Source organism: Prorops nasuta, unplaced genomic scaffold (genome assembly GCF_024137725.1).
Source record: "Prorops nasuta isolate Cenicafe-Biocafe unplaced genomic scaffold, Cenicafe_Pnas_1.2 PNAS00019, whole genome shotgun sequence".
Taxonomy (NCBI): Eukaryota; Metazoa; Arthropoda; class Insecta; order Hymenoptera; family Bethylidae; genus Prorops; species Prorops nasuta.
This window is the reverse complement of record NW_027116816.1, coordinates 1,846,611-1,870,727: the sequence shown is the minus strand read 5'-3', so window position 1 is coordinate 1,870,727 and position 24,117 is coordinate 1,846,611. Positions and strand designations below refer to the sequence as shown.

General features: G+C 38.3%; 3 protein-coding genes and 1 long non-coding RNA gene across 6 annotated transcripts; 1 reads left to right on the top strand and 3 right to left on the bottom strand.

Moving 5' to 3' along the window:
• Window positions 1–25: 25 nt before the first annotated feature.
• Window positions 26–3,698, bottom strand: IntS10 (integrator complex subunit 10). Of its 2 annotated transcripts, none has more exons than XM_066738774.1 (8): window positions 3,380–3,698; window positions 3,236–3,303; window positions 2,920–3,163; window positions 1,634–2,138; window positions 1,244–1,563; window positions 1,010–1,174; window positions 661–919; window positions 26–595 (listed from the first exon to the last, which is right to left on the bottom strand). In XM_066738774.1, exons 1-8 carry the CDS (start codon window positions 3,530–3,532, stop codon window positions 432–434), a joined length of 1,878 nt encoding a protein of 625 aa, XP_066594871.1. In that variant the 5' UTR covers window positions 3,533–3,698; the 3' UTR covers window positions 26–431. The 2 variants fall into 2 exon arrangements, with proteins under 2 accessions (XP_066594871.1, XP_066594872.1); XM_066738775.1 differs by having other exon boundaries at window positions 1,244–1,560.
• Window positions 3,699–4,206: 508 nt separating this feature from the next.
• On the bottom strand, window positions 4,207–5,835 carry Vta1 (vesicle trafficking 1). 2 transcript variants are annotated; one of them, XM_066738854.1, is made up of 5 exons: window positions 5,538–5,835; window positions 5,026–5,460; window positions 4,747–4,950; window positions 4,513–4,667; window positions 4,207–4,461 (listed from the first exon to the last, which is right to left on the bottom strand). In XM_066738854.1, exons 1-4 carry the CDS (start codon window positions 5,644–5,646, stop codon window positions 4,516–4,518), a joined length of 900 nt encoding a protein of 299 aa, XP_066594951.1. In that variant the 5' UTR covers window positions 5,647–5,835; the 3' UTR covers window positions 4,207–4,461; window positions 4,513–4,515. The 2 variants fall into 2 exon arrangements, with proteins under 2 accessions (XP_066594951.1, XP_066594950.1); XM_066738853.1 differs by having other exon boundaries at window positions 4,207–4,444; window positions 5,538–5,834.
• A 15,934-nt stretch (window positions 5,836–21,769) lies between these two features.
• LOC136780377 (uncharacterized) lies at window positions 21,770–24,096 on the bottom strand. Its single transcript, XM_066738690.1, has 6 exons — window positions 23,992–24,096; window positions 23,426–23,601; window positions 22,993–23,140; window positions 22,818–22,900; window positions 22,495–22,648; window positions 21,770–22,312 (listed from the first exon to the last, which is right to left on the bottom strand). The coding sequence occupies exons 2-6, from the start codon at window positions 23,486–23,488 to the stop codon at window positions 22,095–22,097; spliced, it is 666 nt and encodes a 221-aa protein (XP_066594787.1). The 5' UTR covers window positions 23,489–23,601; window positions 23,992–24,096; the 3' UTR covers window positions 21,770–22,094.
• On the top strand, window positions 22,656–23,522 carry LOC136780378 (uncharacterized). The gene is made up of 3 exons (XR_010823753.1): window positions 22,656–22,923; window positions 23,006–23,200; window positions 23,406–23,522. It is a non-coding gene; the product is annotated as an uncharacterized lncRNA (long non-coding RNA).
• Window positions 24,097–24,117: the final 21 nt, after the last annotated feature.

The following is a 24,117-nucleotide window of genomic DNA, read 5'->3' as shown; positions in this document are numbered from 1 at the left end:
TTAATACTTGTTTTAAAAGTAGCTTATAGATGATTAGAATAGAAAGTATGACGTTTTTAAAATATACTTTTTAATCAAAGTAAAAAATTTTTAATTCTTGTAAGGTTTAGCGTTTTGCAAGAAATATTTATATGTAAATAGTTGGCTATAAAATTTAAACGAAACAACGCAACTAAATGAATACAAATAAAGCATCAAGTCTAGAATGATGTAAAAAATTATTTTTTTTTATTTTACAAAATTAATCAATTATCAATACTTTCATATATTTTAATTACTTCAATTTTGTTTTATAATATATTCATTGTTTATAATTAAAAAAATATAATTATCTTCATATAAAATATAATTAATTATTTGCATACTTTGTTTATGCAGGAAACATATCCCCGCATCCGTCAATAATATTTTATTTAATTTAAAATAAGCTATTAAATGATCAAACTATGCAGTATATCAGACTTTTCGTTTACAATAAATTTTTGTAATAATTCATCTAGAGGATCCACTCCATCTCTAGCTGCTTGTCTTCTCATAGCCTGTTTTACTTCTTCGCGTACACCTTTGTCAGCCCCTCGTGTTGTAATACGTCGGTCTAAATACAAATTTATTACTATGTGTAAATATTGATCTTCATTCTAAATAGCATGGATTACGAACTTTGCAATATACTAGAGCCTGGAGCTATGTCAAGTGAAACACCGCCGCCTTGTTCCGTCCATAAATATGTTAACTCTTCTAAAATATCCACAGAAATTATATAGGTTTGGAATAAGGTATAAGTAAAACTACCACGATTTAGAATCCGTTCTAAAATTGTGTTTAATATGCTTGCTTCTTGTGGCCAATCAATTTGCATTAAAACTAGAGCATGACCCATAGCTAAGTCGCTAGAACCGACAGGTAGAAAAAAATGGTCCTGTACAAATTAATTAAAAGAATGTATATGTTAAGTTTACTTGAATTGATTTAACGCTAAAAGTAATTAAAACAATAATAGAAAGATTACCTTTAGAGCCGTCAAAAGTAATCGACAACAGTATTGTAAGACTGGAAACTTTGCTAATGGCAAATAGTGTAAATGTCGTACACATGGGACGGATAAATTATGAGATACTTTCCCACGATTAGACGGCAAAGAGGATGCCACTAAAACTATATATTCTAACATTCTCTAAAAAAAAATTACATTTAGAACATTGTAAATATAAAAATAATATGTATCAGACAGCTATTGAATTACCTTATAATCTTTCAAAAAAAAGCAGGAACTAGCTAGGCGTAAGTGAACAGAAATACTGGCATTTTCTTTTGATAATCTGGCAGCTATTTCATGATGCAATCCTTTATATGTAGCCAATTCTGCTAAAAATGGATTTAACCAAGTATCCAATCGGAGTTGTTGGCTAAGTTTCCCAATTTCCCTTTGTAAGTATTCATTACTATGTAAAAGATCCCACAGCTCCACAGCTATTGCTAAGCCATTTCCACTATAATCCCCATCGCTAGTGATTATAATACCAGCATTATCATCGCGTTTACGTTTCTTAATTACTGGTTCTGCTTTAAAATAAATAGATGTAATACTTTTACCTGATATGGTTCACAATTTATATTTAAATTATTAAATTACCATTTGTGGAGTCAATAAATTTAAACGCTTCTACCAAACAATAAGTAGATTCATTGCTATTAATAAGGATAGAGTGTTCATTTAATATCCTTAAAAAAACAATCATAACACAGATTAACAATTGCCTTCCAATTGCTTCCTCGCATAAATTTGTACTATGCAGAAATGCATAGTGTTGTAATTTTTCACTATACAGATCTCTATTCCATGGTAATGAGAATACTGTACTAAGCTCCCATCCCAATTTTTTCCCTATTAGTTCTACAACCCCAAATAATCTATCCCATGGATTCTCAATTTGATTATCATGAGGTTGCTGAATGTATGCTAAATAAAATTCCATAGCTTTGCAAAGCAATCGTAGGCTTAAACGTGGGTTTAAATCTACAGGGGCTGCTCCAAGAAGTGGTAAAGCATCACAGGCAAGTAGTTTCCGAAAACCATTTACTGCATGTCCTGGGTGACTATGTTTTTCTGCAGTCAAAAGTGTTTCTACCAACCTAGGCTAAAAATATTTAAATATGAAGTTTCCATTAATGGGGTCTTCTTCTGTGAGTGCTATTATTTCAATGTTTTTTGAAACACCTTTTTTAAGGAAATACGAAAACACTTTAATGAATCATTGATATCATATTTATTCATATTTAAAGGATATATAACAATTCTTGTAAGGTAAAATAAGGAAAAGAATTCACTGTAGAGCACTCTGATAACATCCTTGTAAAAAAGGATAGTACCGATGATATTTCCAGAAAGTTTTAATTGACTATACTATTATTACATACAACTCTTCTGTATAAAACTAGTTTTTGCCTGAGCTGCAATAATTAAAATATCTTACATAGTTTTTTCTTCGCTTTAAATGAAAGTGTTAATAAAAATTTGTCTCAGAGTTTCTCAGCACTTCAAGTTAAAGAAATCATAAAAGATATCTCTCAATTATTCAAGTTCAAGGAAAAATGCTAGACTTGTAAAGATTTGTAAAAAATAACAACAGAAAAGGTTGAAAACTTTTAAAGATATGTGATTATTACTTTCCATATTTACATGCATATTATCACTGCTTTACAGCAAATTATTTCCCTTTTTTATCTTAAAAAACTTCTGTACATCTATTAAATATTAACAAATATAATATAATAGTTTTAATACAGTATTTTCATGGTTCTTTAAAAAAAGATCCACAAAAAAACATCCAAAAAAAGCATCAAGGAGTCAATCTCCATAATAAAAACTATTAATTTTTTATTCAATATTTTTGTATCTTATACATAAATCATATTTACCCCATGAGTAGCAATGGTTTGAGGAAATCTACATAATAACAGCAGTAATAATTTACAATGCTCCATTGTATCTTCACTATGGTCAGCTGTCATAATTAACAAACGGTGTTGAAGGTCTTGTGGAATGTTTTGAAAAATTTTACACAAGAACTCTGATTCTGAATCAGTTTGTTCCAACCGTAAACACTCTGTAATCAATTCAATTTCTTTCCATAATGCTCTGTCATCAGGAAAATTATGAAACCTAATAAACGATGAAAAGATTCAAGCAAATATTATATAAATTTGATTAAATTCTATAAATATATTAACTTACATTTCACTGAAACATTTTGCTGCTTCTCTTACATTTTTTGATAGTTTTTCTATTCTATATGCTTCAAACTGGAACAGGTTATATAAATTAGATATACATAAAATTCAAGTTCATTATATTAAACAAATGATCACAATCACTAACCTGTACTTTGGCACTATGGGGAAATAAAGATTTGGCAGTAATTAGCCATGATTTAGCGGCATAAACGTCTGTAGAAAGTGCATCTTTCGCTCGCATAATTAAATAATCCTCTTTTGAAAGAGGATTTTCCGTAGATGATGATTTTTCTAACATATTTTAATACAATAGATACCGTGCGTAAAATACAACGACAGAAAAGTGATAATGTGTTGCATTTATACATATATACATATATGGAATGCACAGTGAAAAAGTGCAAAAATTTAACGATAGACAGCGCTGTTGACAAGTTTTTCATACTGTGCTTTTCATATACATATCATTCTCATTTCTCACTTCATTAAGAGGATCTACGATCGAGAGGGCTTTAAAACCTTGTTTTTTTTTGGAAATAAAAAAAAGACTTTTTTTTTCATCTTATTTCCTTTATATTAGCATGCATTTACTCGTTGACATTTGCCCCCTTTGCCCGAGGGCGCTGTAGCCTAACTTTTTCAAAATTACTTAAAAGAAAAAAAATATTGTTTACATTTTTTTTCTTTTGTTTTTTTTACGAATATAGAAAAACTGACTCTGTAGCGCCCCTAAACACAGAATAGAGTAAATTTGCTCCTTAGTAAAAAAATCATATCTTCAATGGTTTAGAAGATTTTCTTGATTGAAATTATACTCTTGGAAATGATACAAATATTCTTTACTACCTCCTAGCACTGAAGGTATACTATATTCATTGTATAGTTTTATAAGTTACAATCAACTAACACGGATGTCCTATATGCTGCCATTAGAGAAACACCCTGTATGTATTGAAGAATTATACAAAGATCTTATTAAACATTTAGTATAGAAACTTTTATTTTTACAAAGCTTTTCTACAATCTTAGTTGTCTGTTACTTTTGCAGTTTTAAATTAAATATTAAATGTGCATTAAGTTTATCACAATGTAATATTATCAGTAATAATAAAATTGCTCTTTAATTATGCAAGTATATTAACCATGTATATTTAGGTAAGATCAATCACTATTTCATTGAAACAATAGTTCTGTTGAATAGATAGTATATCTGAAAGCATAAAATCACTATTTAAGATTTATTATATTTATTTAAGGTATGGATATATTGCTTCTTACTCATTAAGCAGTATCCTCTCCAGTTGTCAACAAATGCAAAGCTTTTTGTAAATTAATAACAGCTGTTTTTACATCATCATAATTTAAAGCACTTCCTGCCCATTTAATCATTTTTTGCGCTTTTCCTATTTGCTCTACTGACAGTTTCACTCCACCTAAATAGTTTAATAGATTTAATATTTAAGTATTAATAAAATATTGATAATAAAACACTTGGTGAAGTATCCAAATTACCTTCTATATATATTTCTCTTTGATCTTCTAGTTTGAGTGAGTTTGGCCCAGTACTTGTTGGTGTAGGTGTTGGATTATAAGGTGTATTATTTGCAGATGAAGGGAACTCTTGATCTGATTCTGACTTCATATCCAAAGAAGGCCTTGCTGGTACTGTAGGAAGATCAGCAGATTTATTTGTATCACTGGATATACTGGTTTCACCTGTACAATAAAGCTTGATTATATCCAAAATGTATGATTGGATTAGATACAAAAGAAATACAATATATTAATTACCAGCATCAGCTTCTTCATTGAAATTAGTGCCATCATCATTTTCGCTGATAGGACCAGGTACTGGATTTTCTCCATTTTTTAAACAATTATGAATATAAGCTGCTTTCCATTTTGCATATTTTCGATTTTGTAAAGCTTCCTCGCTTAAATCCCCAAATACTGCTAAAACATCATAAAGTAGTCCAGCAGTATAAAAGCTCTGAATTGTACTTTTTCCAAAATTACTAGCTCTATCATTTTTATCAGCATATAAAAATAATTTAAGTGCCCAATTTTCCAAATGAGCCTGTGCTACAACATCATTAGTTATTGCTTCATTTTCATGCATTTCTTTTTTAGTCTTCTCAAGCCAATCCATTAGTTTTAATAAAAAATTGGTTTCCTCGCTAGTTTTGGTTGACAATTTTAACCCTGTTTGGAGAGCATATAACCGACCTAGAATAGAAAAAGTTCTGAACAAGTCTTACAATCTGTTTGGCAAACCATTAAAGATTTTATAAATTAATATGTACACCAATAACTAATGACTGGGTCTCTTTCATCATGAGTTGAAGCAATTTTTAAATAAGGTTGAATATTTTTTAAAGGTGGAGGCACTTCTGGAAGGTCAGGAACAATCATTTTTACGTTTTTAATCAAGAGAAGTCTGCCCAATCTTGTAAACTTTTAATTGTCACGGGTGTTAACAACTAAATTTGATTGTATCTGAAGCATCTGAAGTGTTTAAAGGTCTTAAACGTCAGACGTCAGTAATTCCTTTATTGTAAATGATGTAATGTCAATGTGTAGCTTAAGTTCATGATCAGTCATGATAGGAGTCTGACTTGATAAAACTGTTGATGTTTAAGGCGCCATCTCTTGATAAGTTGAAGAAATATACAAACACAAACTACGTATACAACGAGATAGGCATGCGTGTATTAAAAACGGTGGAAGATCAATTTGTCGCTTGGAGCGCTGATAAATTTAAATATGCATTCTGCATGTATTTTAACAAGAAATCTATCTATTGTAACATCTCTCTCCTCTTTTAATATTTCATATTTATTTCTTCGTAAGCACTGAGAGGGGAAACACAAATAAAACGAAAAAAAAGTCAATGTTTTTTTAATTTTAAATAATAGTAAAATATTGTAAAACTATTTTGTCCAATTTCTACAGTAAAATCCGAAACCCTTTCGAAGCTACAGTCTATAATCACAACTAGCGTGCATTTAATTGCAGTGTTAGTCGAAATTTAAAATGCATTTTTCTCGAAATGTTCAATTTTATGCGCCATGCACGGTAATTCAGAAACTACTTAACTGGTTTGGCTGATACATTGAGGGATGTTCCTTATCCCTTTGAGGATAGGCATGTTCTTTTTATGTTCACCTTTCATTAGCCGAAAAATTAATGTATTTATAGGATGTACATGTTGCATAGTACAGCAAACTATGTGGGTAGCTGCTATAGAGACTGTGCACACTAACACAATGACAATGAGATAAGAATGTATATTGGTGTATATGCATACTATCAGCGCAAACTATCGGTCAATTTTCGCAGTTTTTGAGTGTAATTTATTTATACGTATACAGTTACACATTGACACTTCGCTATCATTGTGTTGGTGTGCACGTGGCCAGACCATCTTTTAAAGGTTAACTTACTGGCCTTTGCACAAAGCTCTTTAACATACTTGTTTGTTCTATTATATATAAACAAATTATTAGCAATACTTTATGAAAGAAAACATGGCTTTAATTTTTAAAACATATTTTTTGCAAATTTCAGAATTTGAAACTTTCTTTAGCTTTTTGTGCAAAGTGTATTTGCATAAAATAATTAAATTTTCACGATTTGTTCGATACGGATGGTTCTAACGACCTCCGCACTGTACAGCGATTTTTTTTAGTATCTATTTCCAGCGGCCATTACTTTGCAGAAAATATATAGAGTAAGCGTGGGTAAGAGTTCGCACCACTAATATATATTTTAGAAGAAGCAACAAAAAAATCTGTCGAAAAGAGTTAGTTACATTCGCAATTGCTTATTATAGCAGGGTTAAAGCTGTAAGTCTGCATTACCGATATATATATATATATATATATATGAATTTGATTAGATGACGGAAACACTGATTCTTGAAAGTTCGAAGTAAAAATTTGCACTGATTTTTAAGATCGGAAGACCTAGAAGATGCAGTATGAAAAAAATTTGTGGCGTGACTAGCAACAAAAAGTAAAATTTTGCAAATCCTCTGAGCGATATGGATGGTCGCTTCAGCGGAGAAGCCGAGTGGTTCCATTTATAAAGATATAACAGCGCGTATGCCACGAAGGAAAATCCGCTTACTCCTTAGCGCTGATTCCGTCGCTCTGCGAAAGCTACCTAAGTGGTTATGGCGCTTTGGCTTTGTATCCTACGGCTTTCCGGGCTCCACTAAAGCACCGGAAATAAAGCTCCATCAGCCCTCCCTCTTGATTTATGCGAAAGAATATAAACAGACGCGATCGAAAGCTGAACTCGCTCTATTATAAACACAACTCGAGTTAACAAAAGGAAGCCTCCAGTATAATATTCGACGAGTTTATTCCAATCGACGCGACGTATTCCTATATATTCTGTGCAATTCGAAAAAATAATATTCTGAATTCGAAGACCGAAACCACTCGCTTGTTGTATCACGTTGAATGATCCTAGTGCTCGATAACATAACAGCGTTCATCTTCAACTAAATTTCGTGCCTACAAGGTGGTTAGGGGTGTGTACGGCGCAGATGTGTTAGTTATACCCTCTGTCTCATGTCAGAGGCTCCGACCACAATACCATTAAAATTACCGAGCAAATTCAATTCCCAGTTGGAGTTCTAAAGTGTTCGTGTAGGTGTAAATGTGTATACGAATAGTTGTACAAGCAGTGCATATAAATGATAAGCCTGACAAATCTTTACGCTAATAAAAGATATTTTGACCATGCATCCAGCAAGTCCTATGATTATTATATTTTTTGCAAACGAATGTAATATAAATAGTGCGAAATATGGTCTAAGGAAAATTATTTCTCTACACTATATGTAATACGATGCAAAGTCGATTCAGCGAATATACTGATATATCCGAATATGAGTTGACAATTTGATGTATATAATATTAATTCATCAAGATTTCTATCCGTGACGAATTTTTGATTAAGATTGTGTTGAAGGTGCGTATACGGGTATGGATATAGTGTGTGTGTGTGTGTGTGTGTGTACGAGAGAGAGAGAGAGAGAGAGAGAGAGAGAGGCTGGCGTAGATAGCTTAGGTTGGTTAGTTAGCGTGCAAGTACACGTATCAAAGGCACTCAGAATCCGAGCTTAACAAAGCCAGCTTTGGGTTTACCAACCGTGTCACGTAGTACGTGTATAGCTCACCTGCTCACGCTTCGCAAAACCTAACCCCCGTCTCGTCTAACTTCGGCCTTAATGCGTCAACAGGGAGGATAAGTTTCGCCAGGGCAATTAAAACTAATTATCTTCCTCGGTGCCGTACAATAATCGCAATACCCTCCTCGTCGATTGGAGTTTGCCTACAACCGCAAGAGTCTACACGCTTCTGCACTGTTATATGTACGAGAAGGAAGGTAGGACGAAACGCCGTACGCGACATTTGAAATCTCTTGGAAAATATTGAAACGCATAAGAATAAAGACGAGAGTGCGTGGACTCGAATGGCACGAGGCATAAGGACGGCCAAATTTCAAATAGATTAGCGTGACGTAAGCAGGTAGTGCTCGGGTCACAAAGTGTGATGATAGCATCGCTGATGGATACGCTTGCCCTATATGCTTATGCATAAAACGCGAAGGGTCCAGGGAACAGGGGTATCGGACGTTCCGGGCCAAATGTGCCACTAAGTACCTACTTATGTTCTTTTTGACGCAGGGGATTCGAATGAAATTTGAATGGAAGATTTCGACGCCGGATTTTCATCCCGAATTAAGCCATTGTGCTATTTAAACTGGCCACCTGACAGCTCTTCACGCGCTGCAAACCCTGCCTCTGTCGATGCTGCATGCAACCCAATTTCAAATTCACTAATATTTCACGAGAAATGTAATTGCTGAATCAACAACGATTAATAAGACTTTTTTACAAAGCTTTTCCCTTCTTTTATTTATATACCAAAACACACCTGACTCGATCTTGAAAATGTACAAATTTTACATTCGTTATTTAATAGTATAAAGAAGTAATAAATCCGGGAGAAAATGATTTATCGTGAATTATTAATGGAGCACGTATATAGATTTAAAAAAGGTATGTATATACAGTTACTATTGAGTGGGGCGAAAAAGTATATAGAGCGAAAGGGCAGCGGATATTTTGGCACCCCTCGACATGAGCCCTCGTGTAATGGGTGCCGCCCCATCTATCGAATTATTTTGATTCTGCGATAATTCGTTGGTAATACGCTGTCCTCGCCACGCGATAAAAAGGGAAGCTGCGAAAAGGATGGAGGTTCCTCAATGTCCATAGTCTGAAAAATCCGCTTTCGTAGATCGCTATCGAGGGTAGTTTGATCACGGCAAGAGACTGCTAATATATATATATATAGCTAATAGTGTGGATCGTCGAAAGAATCGTAGCTGTCGGTGATTGTTTGTAGGGAGGATTGAAGGGGGAGAAGGGGTGATTGTTCAGGTGAGGAAAGTAAAAGGGAGAGAGAGGAGGGATCGCGTCGGATCGATCCTCGCATATGAGCCGCTGAATCCTTTGCCCATGGCGAATTGGCATTCGGGAGCGATTTAGGCATCATCGTTCTTGGAAAGTATGGTCGCGCGTCAACGCGATAATCCGCGGCTAGCTATTGTTGATGTCAAATTGAATTTGGTCAATTAGATTTTCGACGTTTACGCTTGGTTAGCCGGGATTCGCGGCGCACAATGGACGTCCTTTCCTGGACAGCTGTATAGCTAGTTTGGCTCTGGAGCATCCAGCACTCGTACTCGTGCGCCCTGCTCCGGGGTAGCTCAATCTCGTATTATTATAATGTGGCCTCGGGCCTAATTTTACCAGATCACGTAGCCGTGGCTAATTCATAGTACCCCGTCGCTCACGAACTGCAGCCTACTTTGCTCGATAATTGGCACGAAATTCGTCCAAATAGCATAGTCCTCCCCTTATTCCAGCGACCCAACCTGGCACAAGAAAAATCCATCTTTTCTCTCTAGTATATGTATATAGCATACATATACGTATAGAGTCGATGGTCGTATATATTCTATAATCAGTGAAAAGTATCAAATTGCCAAATACGTTCCGATGGAAATAGACTTTTGGAAAAAGTTGGCGAAAACTTGTCGAACATTGGTCGATTTGATTGAAATGCTTCGGAGGACTTTGTTCGAGCAGAACCGAGCAGAGTCGAGGTAAACCGAGTCGAGTCGAGTCGAGGAGACTTTGGGATTTGAATATTCCGGCGACTAATTCGCGACGCGACTGACAAAAGACGTTATTTCCTCGCAAGGAAGCATCTTTCGCCGACTCGCTCGCTCCTCTTTCGTTCCTCCCAGGAGAGAGGAAGTTTGCGTGAGGAACGGGCGTCTTGGTTAATCACTATAATTGATATTCCGCTGATATCACCACGGCGAGTAACGGAGTAACGCGATAACGAAGTAACACGATTAAAGGGAGCCTCTTATTGGCTCGTTCGCTTGTTCTCTCCAATCGAATTATATCATTACCGTTCCGAGCCTTCCCCGAGCCTTCCCCGAGCCTTCCCCGACGAGCCTTGACAAAGATCCTCCAGTCGAAATGCGAACGGACAAATAGTCCCAAGACTTAATACTCGCAGACCATTTAACTCCTCCCTGCGCGTCGTTCCATACTCCACAACTATCTATATATATATATATATATATATACGTTATCCATCCATAAAAATACAATGCTTTCGCTTGAAATTTTGCTACCTGCAGTATAGGATCTGGTTCGTTTAAGAGGAATAATGACGTATCGGTGACTTCCTGTGGCAAAATCAACCGCGCGGAGAATTTACGAGACGTCCCAACCAGTTAGTATATACTATATATAGTATTTAGTAGTATCGTTGGTAGTAGTAGTGGTGCAAAATCTGCAAAACCGGATCACGCAATGTCGCTTGTAATACGGGCTCTTGATTTCCGACATTAATCACATATTTCTGACAATAATATTATTGTTCTCTGTATAAACGAGTTTATTATAATTTTTATACATACCGTATATATATATAATATGCTATAGCTTTTCTCTCCTTCTGTTACAAAGCCACGCGTACGTGCATCGCGAAATCCATCGTTACGTATGTTTACGCAGCTCTCGCAGTTTATTATCAAAATATATTTTCAACTATTTTCTATAGAAATGTAAATGAGCTTTTACCGGCATGCGGCATGCTATATACGAAAGCGCTTATTGCAATCATTAGCAGGAGCATTATGAACCTAATTTGCAAATTGCAATGCGAAAATGTGCGCTTATATACGTATAGGCAAAGTACATTTGCGTGTTTATCACAAAGGACTAATATGCGTCTGGCTGGATATACTGTACTATATGTATATGTTTATATACCGCGCTTAAGCGTGTCTCATTATTACGTACACGCATCCCGTATCAATGTATGCGTGAAGATAGTCATGGTCGCAGGAAACGGCACATCACGGTAATGACCGTCATCATACTTCGACCACTTAGAACCAGACTGAATAAGTTTTCGTAAAAATTCGATGCCTCGACTTTGTGCAAAAACGATCCTGCACCCTCCTCTATCTCCGATGTTCCAATAGGCAAATCATCGCGCGATCGAGCTCGACATTTTATTTCTTCCACCACGCACCATATATATATATAGAAGCGCAACGATATACCGATACGCGATCGATCGATTTTTATAGCCCGCTGCAGCGATATTTTCAAGTAGATGTATATGTATGTAGGATTGCTCTCGTTAATGGATAGAATCGCGAGTACAGTGCGACATTAAACTGTCCGCGATATCCGTTATTTGAAAACGAGTCGCGAGGTAAATGGAGGACAGAAAGAACAACAAACGGCGGAGCAGGGGGGAAAGATAAAACGAGAGTTGAACGGACAGACAGAGAAATTACAGCCGCATGCTGTATTCAGGAAACGACGCATTCTATTGTGCTTTTGTCATAGTTAAACTGTCAGGCCAATTTTACGTTGAGCCAATTTATGCTTACGTGTCTGCCGATCTGTTGTCGTGGAACTTGCTGACATGTTATGCTGCTGCCATGAAACGTTGCAAATTTTAAATACGAAGTTTGTCAACACGGGGATTAACTCAATTTGCTCTTTATTGTTACATGCAAAATCTTCCATATTCTCCATATCTAATTATACATTCCCCGCGGGTTTCTTCTCTACTTTTTCATATTATATCGCTATAATTGGACAGCACAATGCCAAGCTTGAACGTTCCTTGGGCAATTTTGGCTTTTCTCGTGATGAGTTTTCCGACTCGCGAATCAAGCAGAAGAAACGATTAAACGTTGATTGACAGGAGCGTGCGTGGTTGGTCAGATGCTGCGTAGAGAACCACGCCTATAGGGAACTTTAATAGAATATTCTCTGTACCCGGCCATTTCCGACTTGTACTTTTATATCTACAGTTTTAATATCTTTAAAAATCAATAATCTTCACATTTGTCCTTAGAAATATCAAGCATGAACGTTTCTTAGCCAATTTCGATTTTTCTGATAAATTTCTCTACTCGCGATCCAAACAGAAGGAACAATTAAACGTTATAATTTACAGGAACCTGCGTGGTTATAGTAATTATAAAGAATTATATCTATGAAACTTATGTGATGATATATATATATCGGTTAATGCAAGCAATGACTCTTGTATCAACAGTGTTAATCCGTTGGACGATCGGTCATTTCTATATATTATCCTGAGAAATGAAATAATTTATATCGCACACTCGCATCGTTATGGATAAATATGGAAATGCAATGTTTTCACGGTTTGCGGTGTATTTTAAAAGCGCATAAAGCAGGGGAGTTCTCAAGGAAGGTAGTTTAGGAGAAAATCGGTGCCGGACGGAAACGCGAAACGATCGACAGCCACGCAGCAGCAGCAGTAGACTTGCGGCCATGCAATTAAGTCGAGAGACTGAGAGAGGCGTTAAAATATTCTATATACGCTTCCGAGGAGAAGCGTCGGAGCCGCTGCACTTAAATTGCGCGCTATAGACGATTCCCAGCGAATTATCATACGTTTAATCCTCTGCACTGTAAATTAATATATAAGAGATTTTAATGATACATCTATGTATTCATTTTAATAGAGAAGGCAAGACGTATTCAATGAAATCCCATCAACTTATACATGCGTATATGTATAGCTATCATTCGTGGAGCACAGTGCGGAGAGTGCGCAGTCGCGTCGTGTCCGTGGTGCGTGAATTTCCACCCTCGGTTAGGGGTGGCAATATCACTCGGATGGGGTGTGAAAATCAGAAACGCCGATGGAGAGATCTGACGAGTGGTGGGGATGCGCGGAAATATACGTTGAAAAGATGAAACGCTGACTATAATAAGTTGGAAGGAATAACAGAGAGAGAGAGAGAGAGAGAGAGAGGGTGGACGATATAGATTATATAGTATAATTACACAAGAGAGATGAGTAGTGGATTTTAAAGGGAGTTAATAAGATGAAAAGTGGCAGTAATTGGAATATTCCGTGAGAATGCAATGATAGTATACCTATATATATGTATATATTATGTAGAATGAAGAAATGTGACGGTGTAGAGTTATTGGACGAGAATGGGGGTATAGATATATGTATACTGTAGAGAGAAGGGGTTGGTGAGTGAGAGGGAGAGATTGCCGCCATTTTACAGCGGCTCGGATCTGCATAACGATCAGAGACTGCCGTGTTTATCAAAGCTTTTCTCCGACATCTGCATAATTTTCTGCCGCGCCGAAGAGAGCCGGATGGGATAGAGGGAGAGGGGAAAGGGGAAAGGGGTGTAGCGAGAAACGGTGAGAAAGCTAAAATGGGGGTGGACGGAGGGAAATAGACGAATCGCGTACGGTGAAAAACAGAGGGAGAGTGAGTTTGCGACAAACAGAGAGCAACGAGGCAGGAAGGGAGGGGGGAGGCGAAGTGGAGGAAGGGGACGCCCTTGCCACCCTCTCAGCAGTCTCGAGTGCATTTTATGTGCACGACTTATGAAACTTTAACGCCCTTACGAATAAATTACGCGAGTAAGCGCGAATGCTGCAGCTTTCCAGACGCGTGATTGGACCATTTGCATTTCAAGTAATGGCGAGATTGAAAAAATCTCTAGCCAGGTTTCGCGCGCGTTGCTGCCAACTTTTTCCTTCCTTTGCTTAATGCATTCTTCGGAGCCTCGGATCAGGCCTGAAATAATTCTAAACGAAAGATTTTATTGCTTGCCTCGATTCGAGCAACTGGCATTGATCTACATATATAGTCCCGTATATATATAAAGTATAGCATTAAATTTTTTAGGAAAATTTCGAATGACTGGTGTATATAACGTATATATATATATATATATATATATATATGTAGAATAGGTAGAGCATGGAGCGATTCCCCCAAGCAACCGTTGAGCAAGAAAAATATTTAGTGAGACAGGGCTCTCTCTCTCTCTCTCCCTGTGTACGAGGGGCAGCAGCCGTTATTAGGTTTCTTATTAGGCCAGCATATGTAGCAGAAGGGCGACTTTAGATAGAGATCGCGCGGTCCCTATCGAAACGTTTGCAGATACGCGTCACTCTGCTTTGCAGTAACAGGTCCTATTTCAAGGGATTACAGATAGCTCTTATCAGCTGGAAGCATCTACTCTCTCTCTGAACCGACCGAACCGATTCGACTCAGATGCAAATGTCCTCTCTTTCCCTCATGAGCAACCGCAAGGGAGAATCAATGGGAAAAAATAGATTATTATTCTACATGATATATGTAATATGTAACACCGCACGTTACGACCCTTCAATTGTAATCTTACACTTGTTTTTAACAGCACCGATGGAGCCTGATAAATTCTAAGCCGTCTTTTGTCGATATTTCGTAATAAGTTTTATATATTTCAAGTTGTCATTGATTTTAATGCAGTATATAGTATGTATATATAGGTGTACTATAAATATGTATATATGGAGCGAAGGCAAAGCGTGGGAAAGTTTGGCGTTAAAATGCAGTGTTTATCGGTGAAATTACGGGTGAGTGGTTAGCGCATTAGTCCACCTGATTTGGAGGCTTAATGAGCCCGTTGACACTTTGATGCAGGGTAGCGCGTGTCGTTGGGGAATTGCCAGCTCAATAATTCAGAGCCGGCCGTAATGGAACTTGTCCGCGGACTCGATCTATCATAGGAAATTGCACGAAGCCCTTTTACCGCGCTCATAAGAAACATACATATTAGAAAAATAACAGCAGGTTCGCTCGCTCGTAACCCGTGCCTGTCGTTCCGTTCTTAGAATTGATTAGATCCCGGAAATAAATCGTGCGCGTGTTGATGCACGTGCGAGTGAGAGTGTGTGCGCGCCACGAGGCTCACCCTACCTATACGTCCGATCGCTTTTCTATTCATTGGGAAAAAATACCGCGATACACTTGGTTTCCTCGGTTCTCTCCTTATATATATGAAATGAAAAATTCTGCAAATACGCGATCATCATTGTCGCAGATTGCAGTTCGAAAGAGAGTCTGGTGCAATGGGGCTGCAGCGACTCTCTCTGCAGGGATCCTATATATATATATATATATATATTATAATAATACACTATCGCTCTATCCCCGCGAGTTCGCTTGGAAAGTCGAGGAGGCCGTGAACGCCTCTGATTCGTCGGGGAAAACGTCGTCGTCGCATCAAAAGCAAAGCTCAGAGGCAATCAGGAGCTTTCGAATGCAAAACAGCAGCTTTCCAAGGCACTCGGCACTTTTACATTTAAATGTAAACTCGCTGAGTGCGTTCCACGCCGCGCCATGACACGCCACACCACGCTACGCAACGCCGCAAGGCCTTTTGCTGTCCCCGCCCTCTTATCGCCCCTCTACCCATCAACTTGTGCCGCTGTTTCGTTCGTAGGACGTGGACGATATGGCGGAGGACCGGAGAACCGAGCTGCCTCTGGATTTATATTAATATTTTACACCTCAAATGTTGGTCTCGTTCAGCCACCCCCTCCCCCCTCCCACTCGTCCTAACACCCTGCAGCCACCCTCGACTGCCAACGAGCGACAAATGCAAAACAGAGAGACCAAACTCCGCGCTCTCGACCTCTTCTCTTCCTGCACGCTCGTCTCCTCTACTCCGCTACTGTACCAGTCGCGTTGACTCGTACGTCGCAGCCCCCTTTCAACACGAATTGGATTTAAAATGCGCTAATTTGTCGAGCACGGTGTGAGACCCACCACCAACGCCCTCTCTCTCTCTCTCTCTCTGCCTCTGACAGGCTTTCTTTCACGCCAGAATTTCACATCTCCCGCGTTACCACTACTGCACATGCTATATACATATACGGCGCCACTTGCCTCTATATATATATATATATATATAAATACTATATAGGAAAATGCATTACACGTGTATCGTTGGCCAGCCTCGTCTCGTCCTGTAAATAAATGTAAGTGTGCAACTAATGCGTGTTCGAATTCGTGTCTCTGCCGTACGGTGGAAATTACAGTGTGTTCCTATACGTGTACTTGGTAAAGGTGCATGGGTTTTGTACGTGAGTGTGTGTGTGTGTGCGTGTGCGGCCACGGTAGGCCACATCTAAATTTAAAATCTGCTTTGCATAATGGCCGACCCTGTCGGCGCTATGCTCGTCGACCCCGGGAGTCGGGACTCGGGACATCGCCTAATTGCGGCCGCCTGCCTGCTGAGCCATGAGCCATGCCCGGCTCGACCGGCTCTCCTCTGGCCCTCTGCTGCTCACTCACTGCTCATGGCCATGCACTCACGGCTCACGGTGCTCGCAACTCGCACTGCTCTTCTCTCCCTCTCACTCTCAACCCTCCGTATACACCACTCTTCTCATCTCGTGCCTCTTCGACACCTACGCGCAACACCACCTATCATTTTCATCCACATCCCCAACTATGTCTCCTCTCTCTTCTCGACTCGTTACTCCTTCATACACATACACGCGCGCACACGGCGCGAGGCTCTTTCTCTTTCCCCTCTGACGGAGAAAAAGAAGAAAACTTTGGAAAAACCATTGAAGCGTACAATTTGCTAAAAAGACTCTGCTATAATTAAGTAGCAATTTCGCCATTTGTATTCTCAGAAGTCTCGCTGTCTGTCGAATTAAAAGCTTTACCGATAGGTAATATAATTTCTGCAATTATTTGTGATTACGCGGCACAACACTGCGTCTCGCTGTCATACGTGAAGGAATGTTGCCGCTGCTGCCGTTTATGTACTGCTCTATCGAGACCGGAAGTTTCGTGCAGCAAACTCTAGTTTCCATTTTCAGCTTCTTTCGTACCTTCACCGCTATATGATCAATGATCATAATGATCGAATGTCAAAACGACGTATGTATATGTACAATTGTGAAGATTTTGGTAAAAGTTTGTTTGTCCTTTGTAGTTAGCAATGTAGCGGGGCGGATGTATCGGATGAGAATAATCGAGGGTAGAAAGAGTCTTGGCGATATGGTCCAATTTGGATTTTCCGCGCATGAAAATGTCAAGCGGAAGGTCAGCTTTTAGTAACGGTAGCACGCAAGGGTCAAGTATACGAGTAAATGTATGGATATATATATATATATAGTGGGGAACGAGCCAAGCTACATCGGTATATCGAGGAAAAGTCGTAAGAGATTTAGACACAAAGGCAGCTGCAACGTGCTGTTCAATTGTCGAAGGAAAGTTTGTCATGGTGGCTATGATGTAGGCCGTCCCTACTCGTGCTTAATGTACTATTAAACACAGCCATTGTGTTATTGTGTTGACCGTCCATCGTGCTCACAAATTTACTTCCTTGGCTCTCTCTCTCTCTCTCTCTCTCGCTCAGCAGCCACTGCCCAGTTCATCCCCCCATCACTGCGGCAAAGTGGAAAAAAGCTGGGCAAGGAAGTAACCGAGGCACACGTGCCACCCCCGTTTCACCCTTATACCCCCTTTCATCCCCGTGTATAGCACGGTACCAGAAAATTCAAAAGTAATGCGAGTCTCCCGCCTATATCCGTTCCGATGGTCATCCGTCCTCGTATTTGCAAACTTTTATTCGCGTACGACTAGAATGGAAAAAAAGATTGCAATACTTCACCAAGCACGGACACGAGATAGGGAGAAGTGGAGGGGGGGGGGGGGGGGAGGGGAGTCGCATTCATATGCTAAGACGCTTGGCCGATACCGCGCACCGGTACAATTTTGCCAAACAAACTTTTAAACTTTTAGCTCGATAAATAATGTATGGTAAAAGTTTCTCTTAGATAGAGAACTCTCCGGCAATTTATTCCCATGCTAAATAATTATTATTTGGCACGGTGCACTTTACGAGGAGAGTTAAATAATGGAGTTAGAGCTTTCGAACACATTTGGAAGAGTAGCTACACCTCTTACCAGCGTTACTGGCAGTTTCCTGCGATAACCCCAGCATTATATGCGCCGCCGTCCCAGCAACGGGACGGGAATTCACAATGGGCCACAATGACTGGGCCAACATTACGAATTAGGCTCGGTTACGCGTTTATTGCCGATTCCGGTCCAGGCCAATGGCGCAGCCACAGATTTTACCGGCGAGCGCTCGTAAATCGGCAGATCTCGGCCTCTGCCGAATATACCGAGAACGATTACGCTGCTGAGGAGATGCGAAGTATTAGCATTGGTTAGCTTTATGAGGCGTTCAGTTCCGCCGTACTCTCAGATCAGTCTCTCTCTCTCCTCTCTCTTCCTCTACGCGTCTATGCTCTGCTAAAGCGAGATCAATAAAATCACCCCCCCCCCTAACCCCTCTCTCACTATTGGCAAAAATAATGCCAAACCGTCGAGTCTCTCTCTACGTTTTCCCATACACACGAGCAGACTGATTTTATTTTTTTTCTACGCGTCATCACATGTCTACAATGATAAAGAGACGCCTCTCTTGAAACTTTAATTGACAGCTTTATCGATACCTCGTTTATTTAATATTTAACGGAATTTTTTCGCTTCGTAATATTGGTATACATAATATAAAATAACCTGCACGAGGCTCGACTGTTCTTTCACGCGAGTTATTAAAATCTTGTTGACTCAATGATATAATTTAGAATAAATTTGACCGTCGTATATCATACTGTGTATTATTAGCTCTATTGTACTCAATTCTTCTTTTATTTACCTCTTTTTTTTTTAACTATTTTGTATAGTGGGATTCGTCATTACGTCAGGGTTTTTATCCTTTTGTTATAAATACCGTGAGTGGCAATAAGGCAGGGAAAGGGTGGAAATTGGGACGTAGTAATTATTAATCAATTTCCTATTAATTGTTTTCTAGGCGGTGATGTTAAGTGGGATGTTGTGTTCGGACTGGCTGCAAGCTGTGCCCCGTAACCAGCCAAAGTGTCATACAAGAAGATTAATTGCTAGCTAATCCCCTTTATGCTATATCTATAGTTGTATACCATATAGAAGACCTCATACGAATTTCCACCCCTTCTTTAGTCGCTCGGAACACGTTCGTGAAATCGTCGTCGATTCAAACTAACGAGGAAAAGGCCTAAAATAATACGGACTCTTAATGATAACTTGTAATTAAGTAGCAAAATTATACCGCACTGCGCATTAATCAACGCGATAAGTCTACGATACTATGGGAACCAATTGGGACAGCTTTCTGATAACTAATTTCATTAAATTTTCACCTACAATCTTGTTTCTAATGTATTTGGTACTTGGGTTTCTTAGGTAACGATTAATCAACGGCGAGGTAGTTTGTAAAAGCGAGGCTAATTTGCAAAGCGGAATGAGAATGGAAATGGTAGAGAGAGAGAGAGAGAGAGAGGAGAAGTGGGTTCGTTAAGAAAGCTTGTCGAATGGAAACTTTGTCATTTCTTTGAATAAATGTGACCTTTTGGTCGAGAGAGCGTTTCTCCCGTCTTTTTTGAGAATGTCGCGATAAGGAAAAAGGGGTAGAAGAAAATAAAGGAGCCTCGCGGGAATAAGATTTGGCTGGGTAGTACTCCTTTCCTATAGGAAAGCACGAAAGAGCCAAGTTAGTTTTATTTTACAATCCATCGGGCTCCACGACACGGAGGGGTGGATTTCTCGACTCTGGCCGCATCGTGTCGCCGCGTCCCACCACCGAGAGACCCGAGCCAGTGTGGAAACTGGAAGGATCCTTCAGGACGGTTGGTTGGATGAGTTTAGAGGGGTTGCTGGAGTCGGTGTAAGTGGGGGAGGAGGTAGGCAGACGCTGTCAACTAGTGTTTTAAAAGTTTGCGACAGCCTACAAATTGACTCGCTCAGTTCTTTTTAAAAGCACCGCCTGCAACCAACCAACCAACCGCGTCCTTCGGTTCGCTCCTTCCTCGCGCTCACACCAACGACGCCAGTCCATCTGCTATACGTATGTATATCTACGATTCTCTCTCTCTCTATACATGTATATACATATACACATGCACGCATGACTACAAACTTGACGCTCTCCGACATAAGCAAAATACACTCGCTGGCCTTGCTTGCTCTTCTGCCAACACCTGGAGAGATTACAGATAACGTCGTACATCTCAAGCGTAAAGTCAAATAGATAATACATATATACACGTTTCTCCCTTCATCCAAGCACAATCTAAAAACAGTCAATTTAATTAACTATCTTACGTGTTTCTTCATCAGTCGAAATTTTATAGCTAAATTTCTGCAAAATTTATGACCGACTCCAGGCTTTATTAAGTTTTCATACACCAAACGTGTAATGGAATTTGAAAAGTGGGGAATGTGGGAAAATTGCAGTTTGAAATGTATAGAATTTTGTAAGCGAATGGAATGAATAAAAGTTTAATAAAGTCACGAGACATTAGAGGATCGATAAGTTAGATTGTGCCAATTTTCATCTTGCAATGCGCTCGTGGAATCTATGGCAAACGCAATCCTAAGAGTTATAATTTATCGACAACGCGAAGGAAAACAACAACGTTACTTTCAGATTTATTTATCTATATACGAGCTTGAATTGATTCGGGACACTTTCCTTAAGGAACCGAAAACGATTAAAGTTTCATGACTCGGGCATCTCGATAAATCCTTGCCAGTCTCGCGTTCTATGAAGCATTGTGCTCCGTTGGCCCTCATCATTATTCACCAGGAGTATCGCGAAAAGTTAGAGCGCCATTCTTAAACCAATCGACTTTCATCCAGAAGACGATCTAACCGCATGGGGAATATGCTCGCGCGCAATTCAAATCCCGGAAGTTTAAAAGTATTTCGACGTAAAACGTAACCATTTTTCATATTTTCAATGCTGTCACGCTTCAACGAGATCACATTTGATACACTCTATTAGTCACATCTCTACTACTCTACGCGTTGATTTATTGAGATGCATTATTGTACACGTACTATATTATACTTTACCCTATCCCCCCCACCCTCTCTGACGATCTCGAAATTCATCATGAAAAACTTTTCATACGCATCGAACCCTTCTCAAAACTCATCAATATTTTCATCCTCTCCTGGTTAACATTAAATAAAAACCGATTCGGATCTCGCGTAGGCTTACAAAGCTTTACAGGTTTCTTATAAAACTCTTATTTATTATTTACAAAAAAGGTTCTACTAAAACGTTTGTACAAATTGATTTTCTTGTCGCATAGTTTCAAAATAGTGTCATAGTAAAAAAAAATATCGTCTTAACCATTACAGTCATACGCCAGAGCATCGTGATTTTTTTTACAACCTTCAGTAACGGTGTTACTGTTTGTTTTCTCGCTCTTGTTGGTAATCGTACAACGACTATTGTTTTTCTTATAATTAAATCTTTGTAACGCTTCGTATTAATACTATAACACAGCCGAGTCTTAAAATTAATTATACGTAATAGCGTCAATCGATGATGAATCATATGTTATATTTTGATGGAGTTGAATATCTGGGCGATTCGAAGAATGTGAAATTTTGTGACAAAAACGACGGTGTCTTTGGGCAGCTGCTGCTTTCCGTCGCCGGTGGTTGTATAATCGCTATGTGGTTGCTATTGATACTTTGACAATTTATCTCCTCGTTGCACCATTCCCATCGAGTTACTTGTATTACCATCCAGAAATACACGCTTAGTACTAAAATCAAATCAAACCATAAATATGCAAAACGATAGTATATTTGAATAGATTTATGATTAATGATAATCGTGATATTAATGAGGGACAGTTCGTCAGAGACGTCTGAGTCGGTCGGCTTTAAATTGTTAATCACAGGTATTAGGATAAGAGAATGGTCATATAAACGATAATCAACTTACGCAAATAAACGCTGGAAACAGGAATGTACCATAGAGATTTATCGTAAACAGCATATTGTTGACTGTGCGTCAAATGAATAGCCAACGCCACGGACTGATCTATTATGCTAATCATTTGTAAATACATCCAAGGCACGGCAGACTGAGCTTTTCTCTGCGAACGTATACGGAAGTTAGTAAGATCGTTAGCAAGCCTTGCCAAGGCTGTAGCGTCAATACGTGACCAAAATAAACTTGTCAAATGACCATAATGATTTTTCGTCATTTCAATAAGTATTAAATGTCTTTCAATTTAAAGATGCGTGATTTAAAATTTGACTAACCGAGATTGATCCAAGGGCAAGGTACGCACTCGTCAGTAAAAACAGGACGTTGTAAACGAGGAAACATATCATAGCAGTTTGTGCTAAAAACAATTAAGTATGCAATGTTAGTTTTTCTTCTCTTTCTATCACAACATCACTATATATATATATTTTTTTTAATTCAACGAAATACCTCGTTTTTCCAGCAAAGAATGCCTTAAAAATTGAATCCAGTTTAATCCAAAGAGCGCCCATGATTCAATGGCATTGAAAAAGTCATCGTCGTCTTCTCTCGAGAAGTAATGGCTCATCGATACATTTAGTATCAGTATTGACAAGGACTGCAAAAAATATCCAAATTATTTCTTCAACTTTCAATTATCGAGCTACTCGATTTCAATGTTCGTTTAATTCTTATGCTTTTTATCCGACGATATTTACTAAAGTTGATTATAAAAATTGTTGTTTTACAATTCTTCGTCGTGTCTTTATAATTGTGTATAGAATGCGATGACGCTATATATAAACCGCTTCGAAAAACTTGTTTCTTATCGAGAATTAGTAAATAAATGACGGAATAAATATTCATGCGTTATTATTATTTAGTTTTTCCAGATTTTACTTACCAGACTATACGCGGATATTATCCTCGCTGCTAAGGATAATCGGATACAACACAATTTGTTCATGTTGAAATTGTGAAGAAACTCGTGTCTGCCTCAACACTTCAAATTACAGGTGTCTTATGCTTGATGTGACTCCTAAACAGTATCAGGTTTTCGTCACCGGCCCAGTTGACACACTACCGAGAGTTCGTGAAAAAAAAAGTGTAAACACACATGTTACGGACTAATCTAACGTATAGACACGAAACATTCAGTAATATTAAAGTAAATTTCTGTAAAATACTCTTAAATATCTATTGCATATATCAATAAATATTATACAAAATTATTTAATACCACAAAATTGTTCACTAATTATAGTATTGCACATGTTAACTTGTGTAAAATCTATAATTACATTATAAAGCAATTTGAATATAAAAATGTCTTTTCCTCATAAGTATATATATATATATATTTTTGTAGTTGATTAATCACAATTTTCGAAATTAAGAGTATTGATAATTAAGTTAAATCTGTAATTTATAATGCGCGTGCGAAGATGTTAAATGCTCATGACAATTTACCTGTATACCACATGCTTTATAACCACAATAAGGAAAAGCAATAAGTATGAAAAGAATTATAATTTTTACAGAAAGCCTCTAACCCAGCATGCTGGTACATACGCTTGGGCTTGAATTGACGCCTGC

What these genes read in the sequence shown, in the direction of transcription:
- IntS10 (XM_066738774.1), bottom strand. Translation starts at nt 3,532, where the DNA reads ATGTTAGAAAAATCATCATCTACGGAAAATCCTCTTTCAAAAGAGGAT. An exon ending in CCCATAGTGCCAAAGTACAG is followed by an intron (nt 3,304 to 3,379) that starts GTTAGTGATTGT and finishes AACCTGTTCCAG; the next exon opens with TTTGAAGCATATAGAATAGA. An exon ending in ATTTATTGACTCCACAAATG is followed by an intron (nt 1,564 to 1,633) that starts GTAATTTAATAA and finishes TTTATTTTAAAG; the next exon opens with CAGAACCAGTAATTAAGAAA.
- LOC136780377 (XM_066738690.1), bottom strand. Translation starts at nt 23,488, where the DNA reads ATGAACAAATTGTGTTGTATCCGATTATCCTTAGCAGCGAGGATAATA. An exon ending in TTCTTTGCTGGAAAAACGAG is followed by an intron (nt 22,901 to 22,992) that starts GTATTTCGTTGA and finishes AATTGTTTTTAG; the next exon opens with CACAAACTGCTATGATATGT. An exon ending in TTGCCCTTGGATCAATCTCG is followed by an intron (nt 22,649 to 22,817) that starts GTTAGTCAAATT and finishes ATACGTTCGCAG; the next exon opens with AGAAAAGCTCAGTCTGCCGT.
- Vta1 (XM_066738854.1), bottom strand. Translation starts at nt 5,646, where the DNA reads ATGATTGTTCCTGACCTTCCAGAAGTGCCTCCACCTTTAAAAAATATT. An exon ending in CCCAGTCATTAGTTATTGGT is followed by an intron (nt 5,461 to 5,537) that starts GTACATATTAAT and finishes TTTCTATTCTAG; the next exon opens with GTCGGTTATATGCTCTCCAA. An exon ending in AAGAGAAATATATATAGAAG is followed by an intron (nt 4,668 to 4,746) that starts GTAATTTGGATA and finishes TAAACTATTTAG; the next exon opens with GTGGAGTGAAACTGTCAGTA.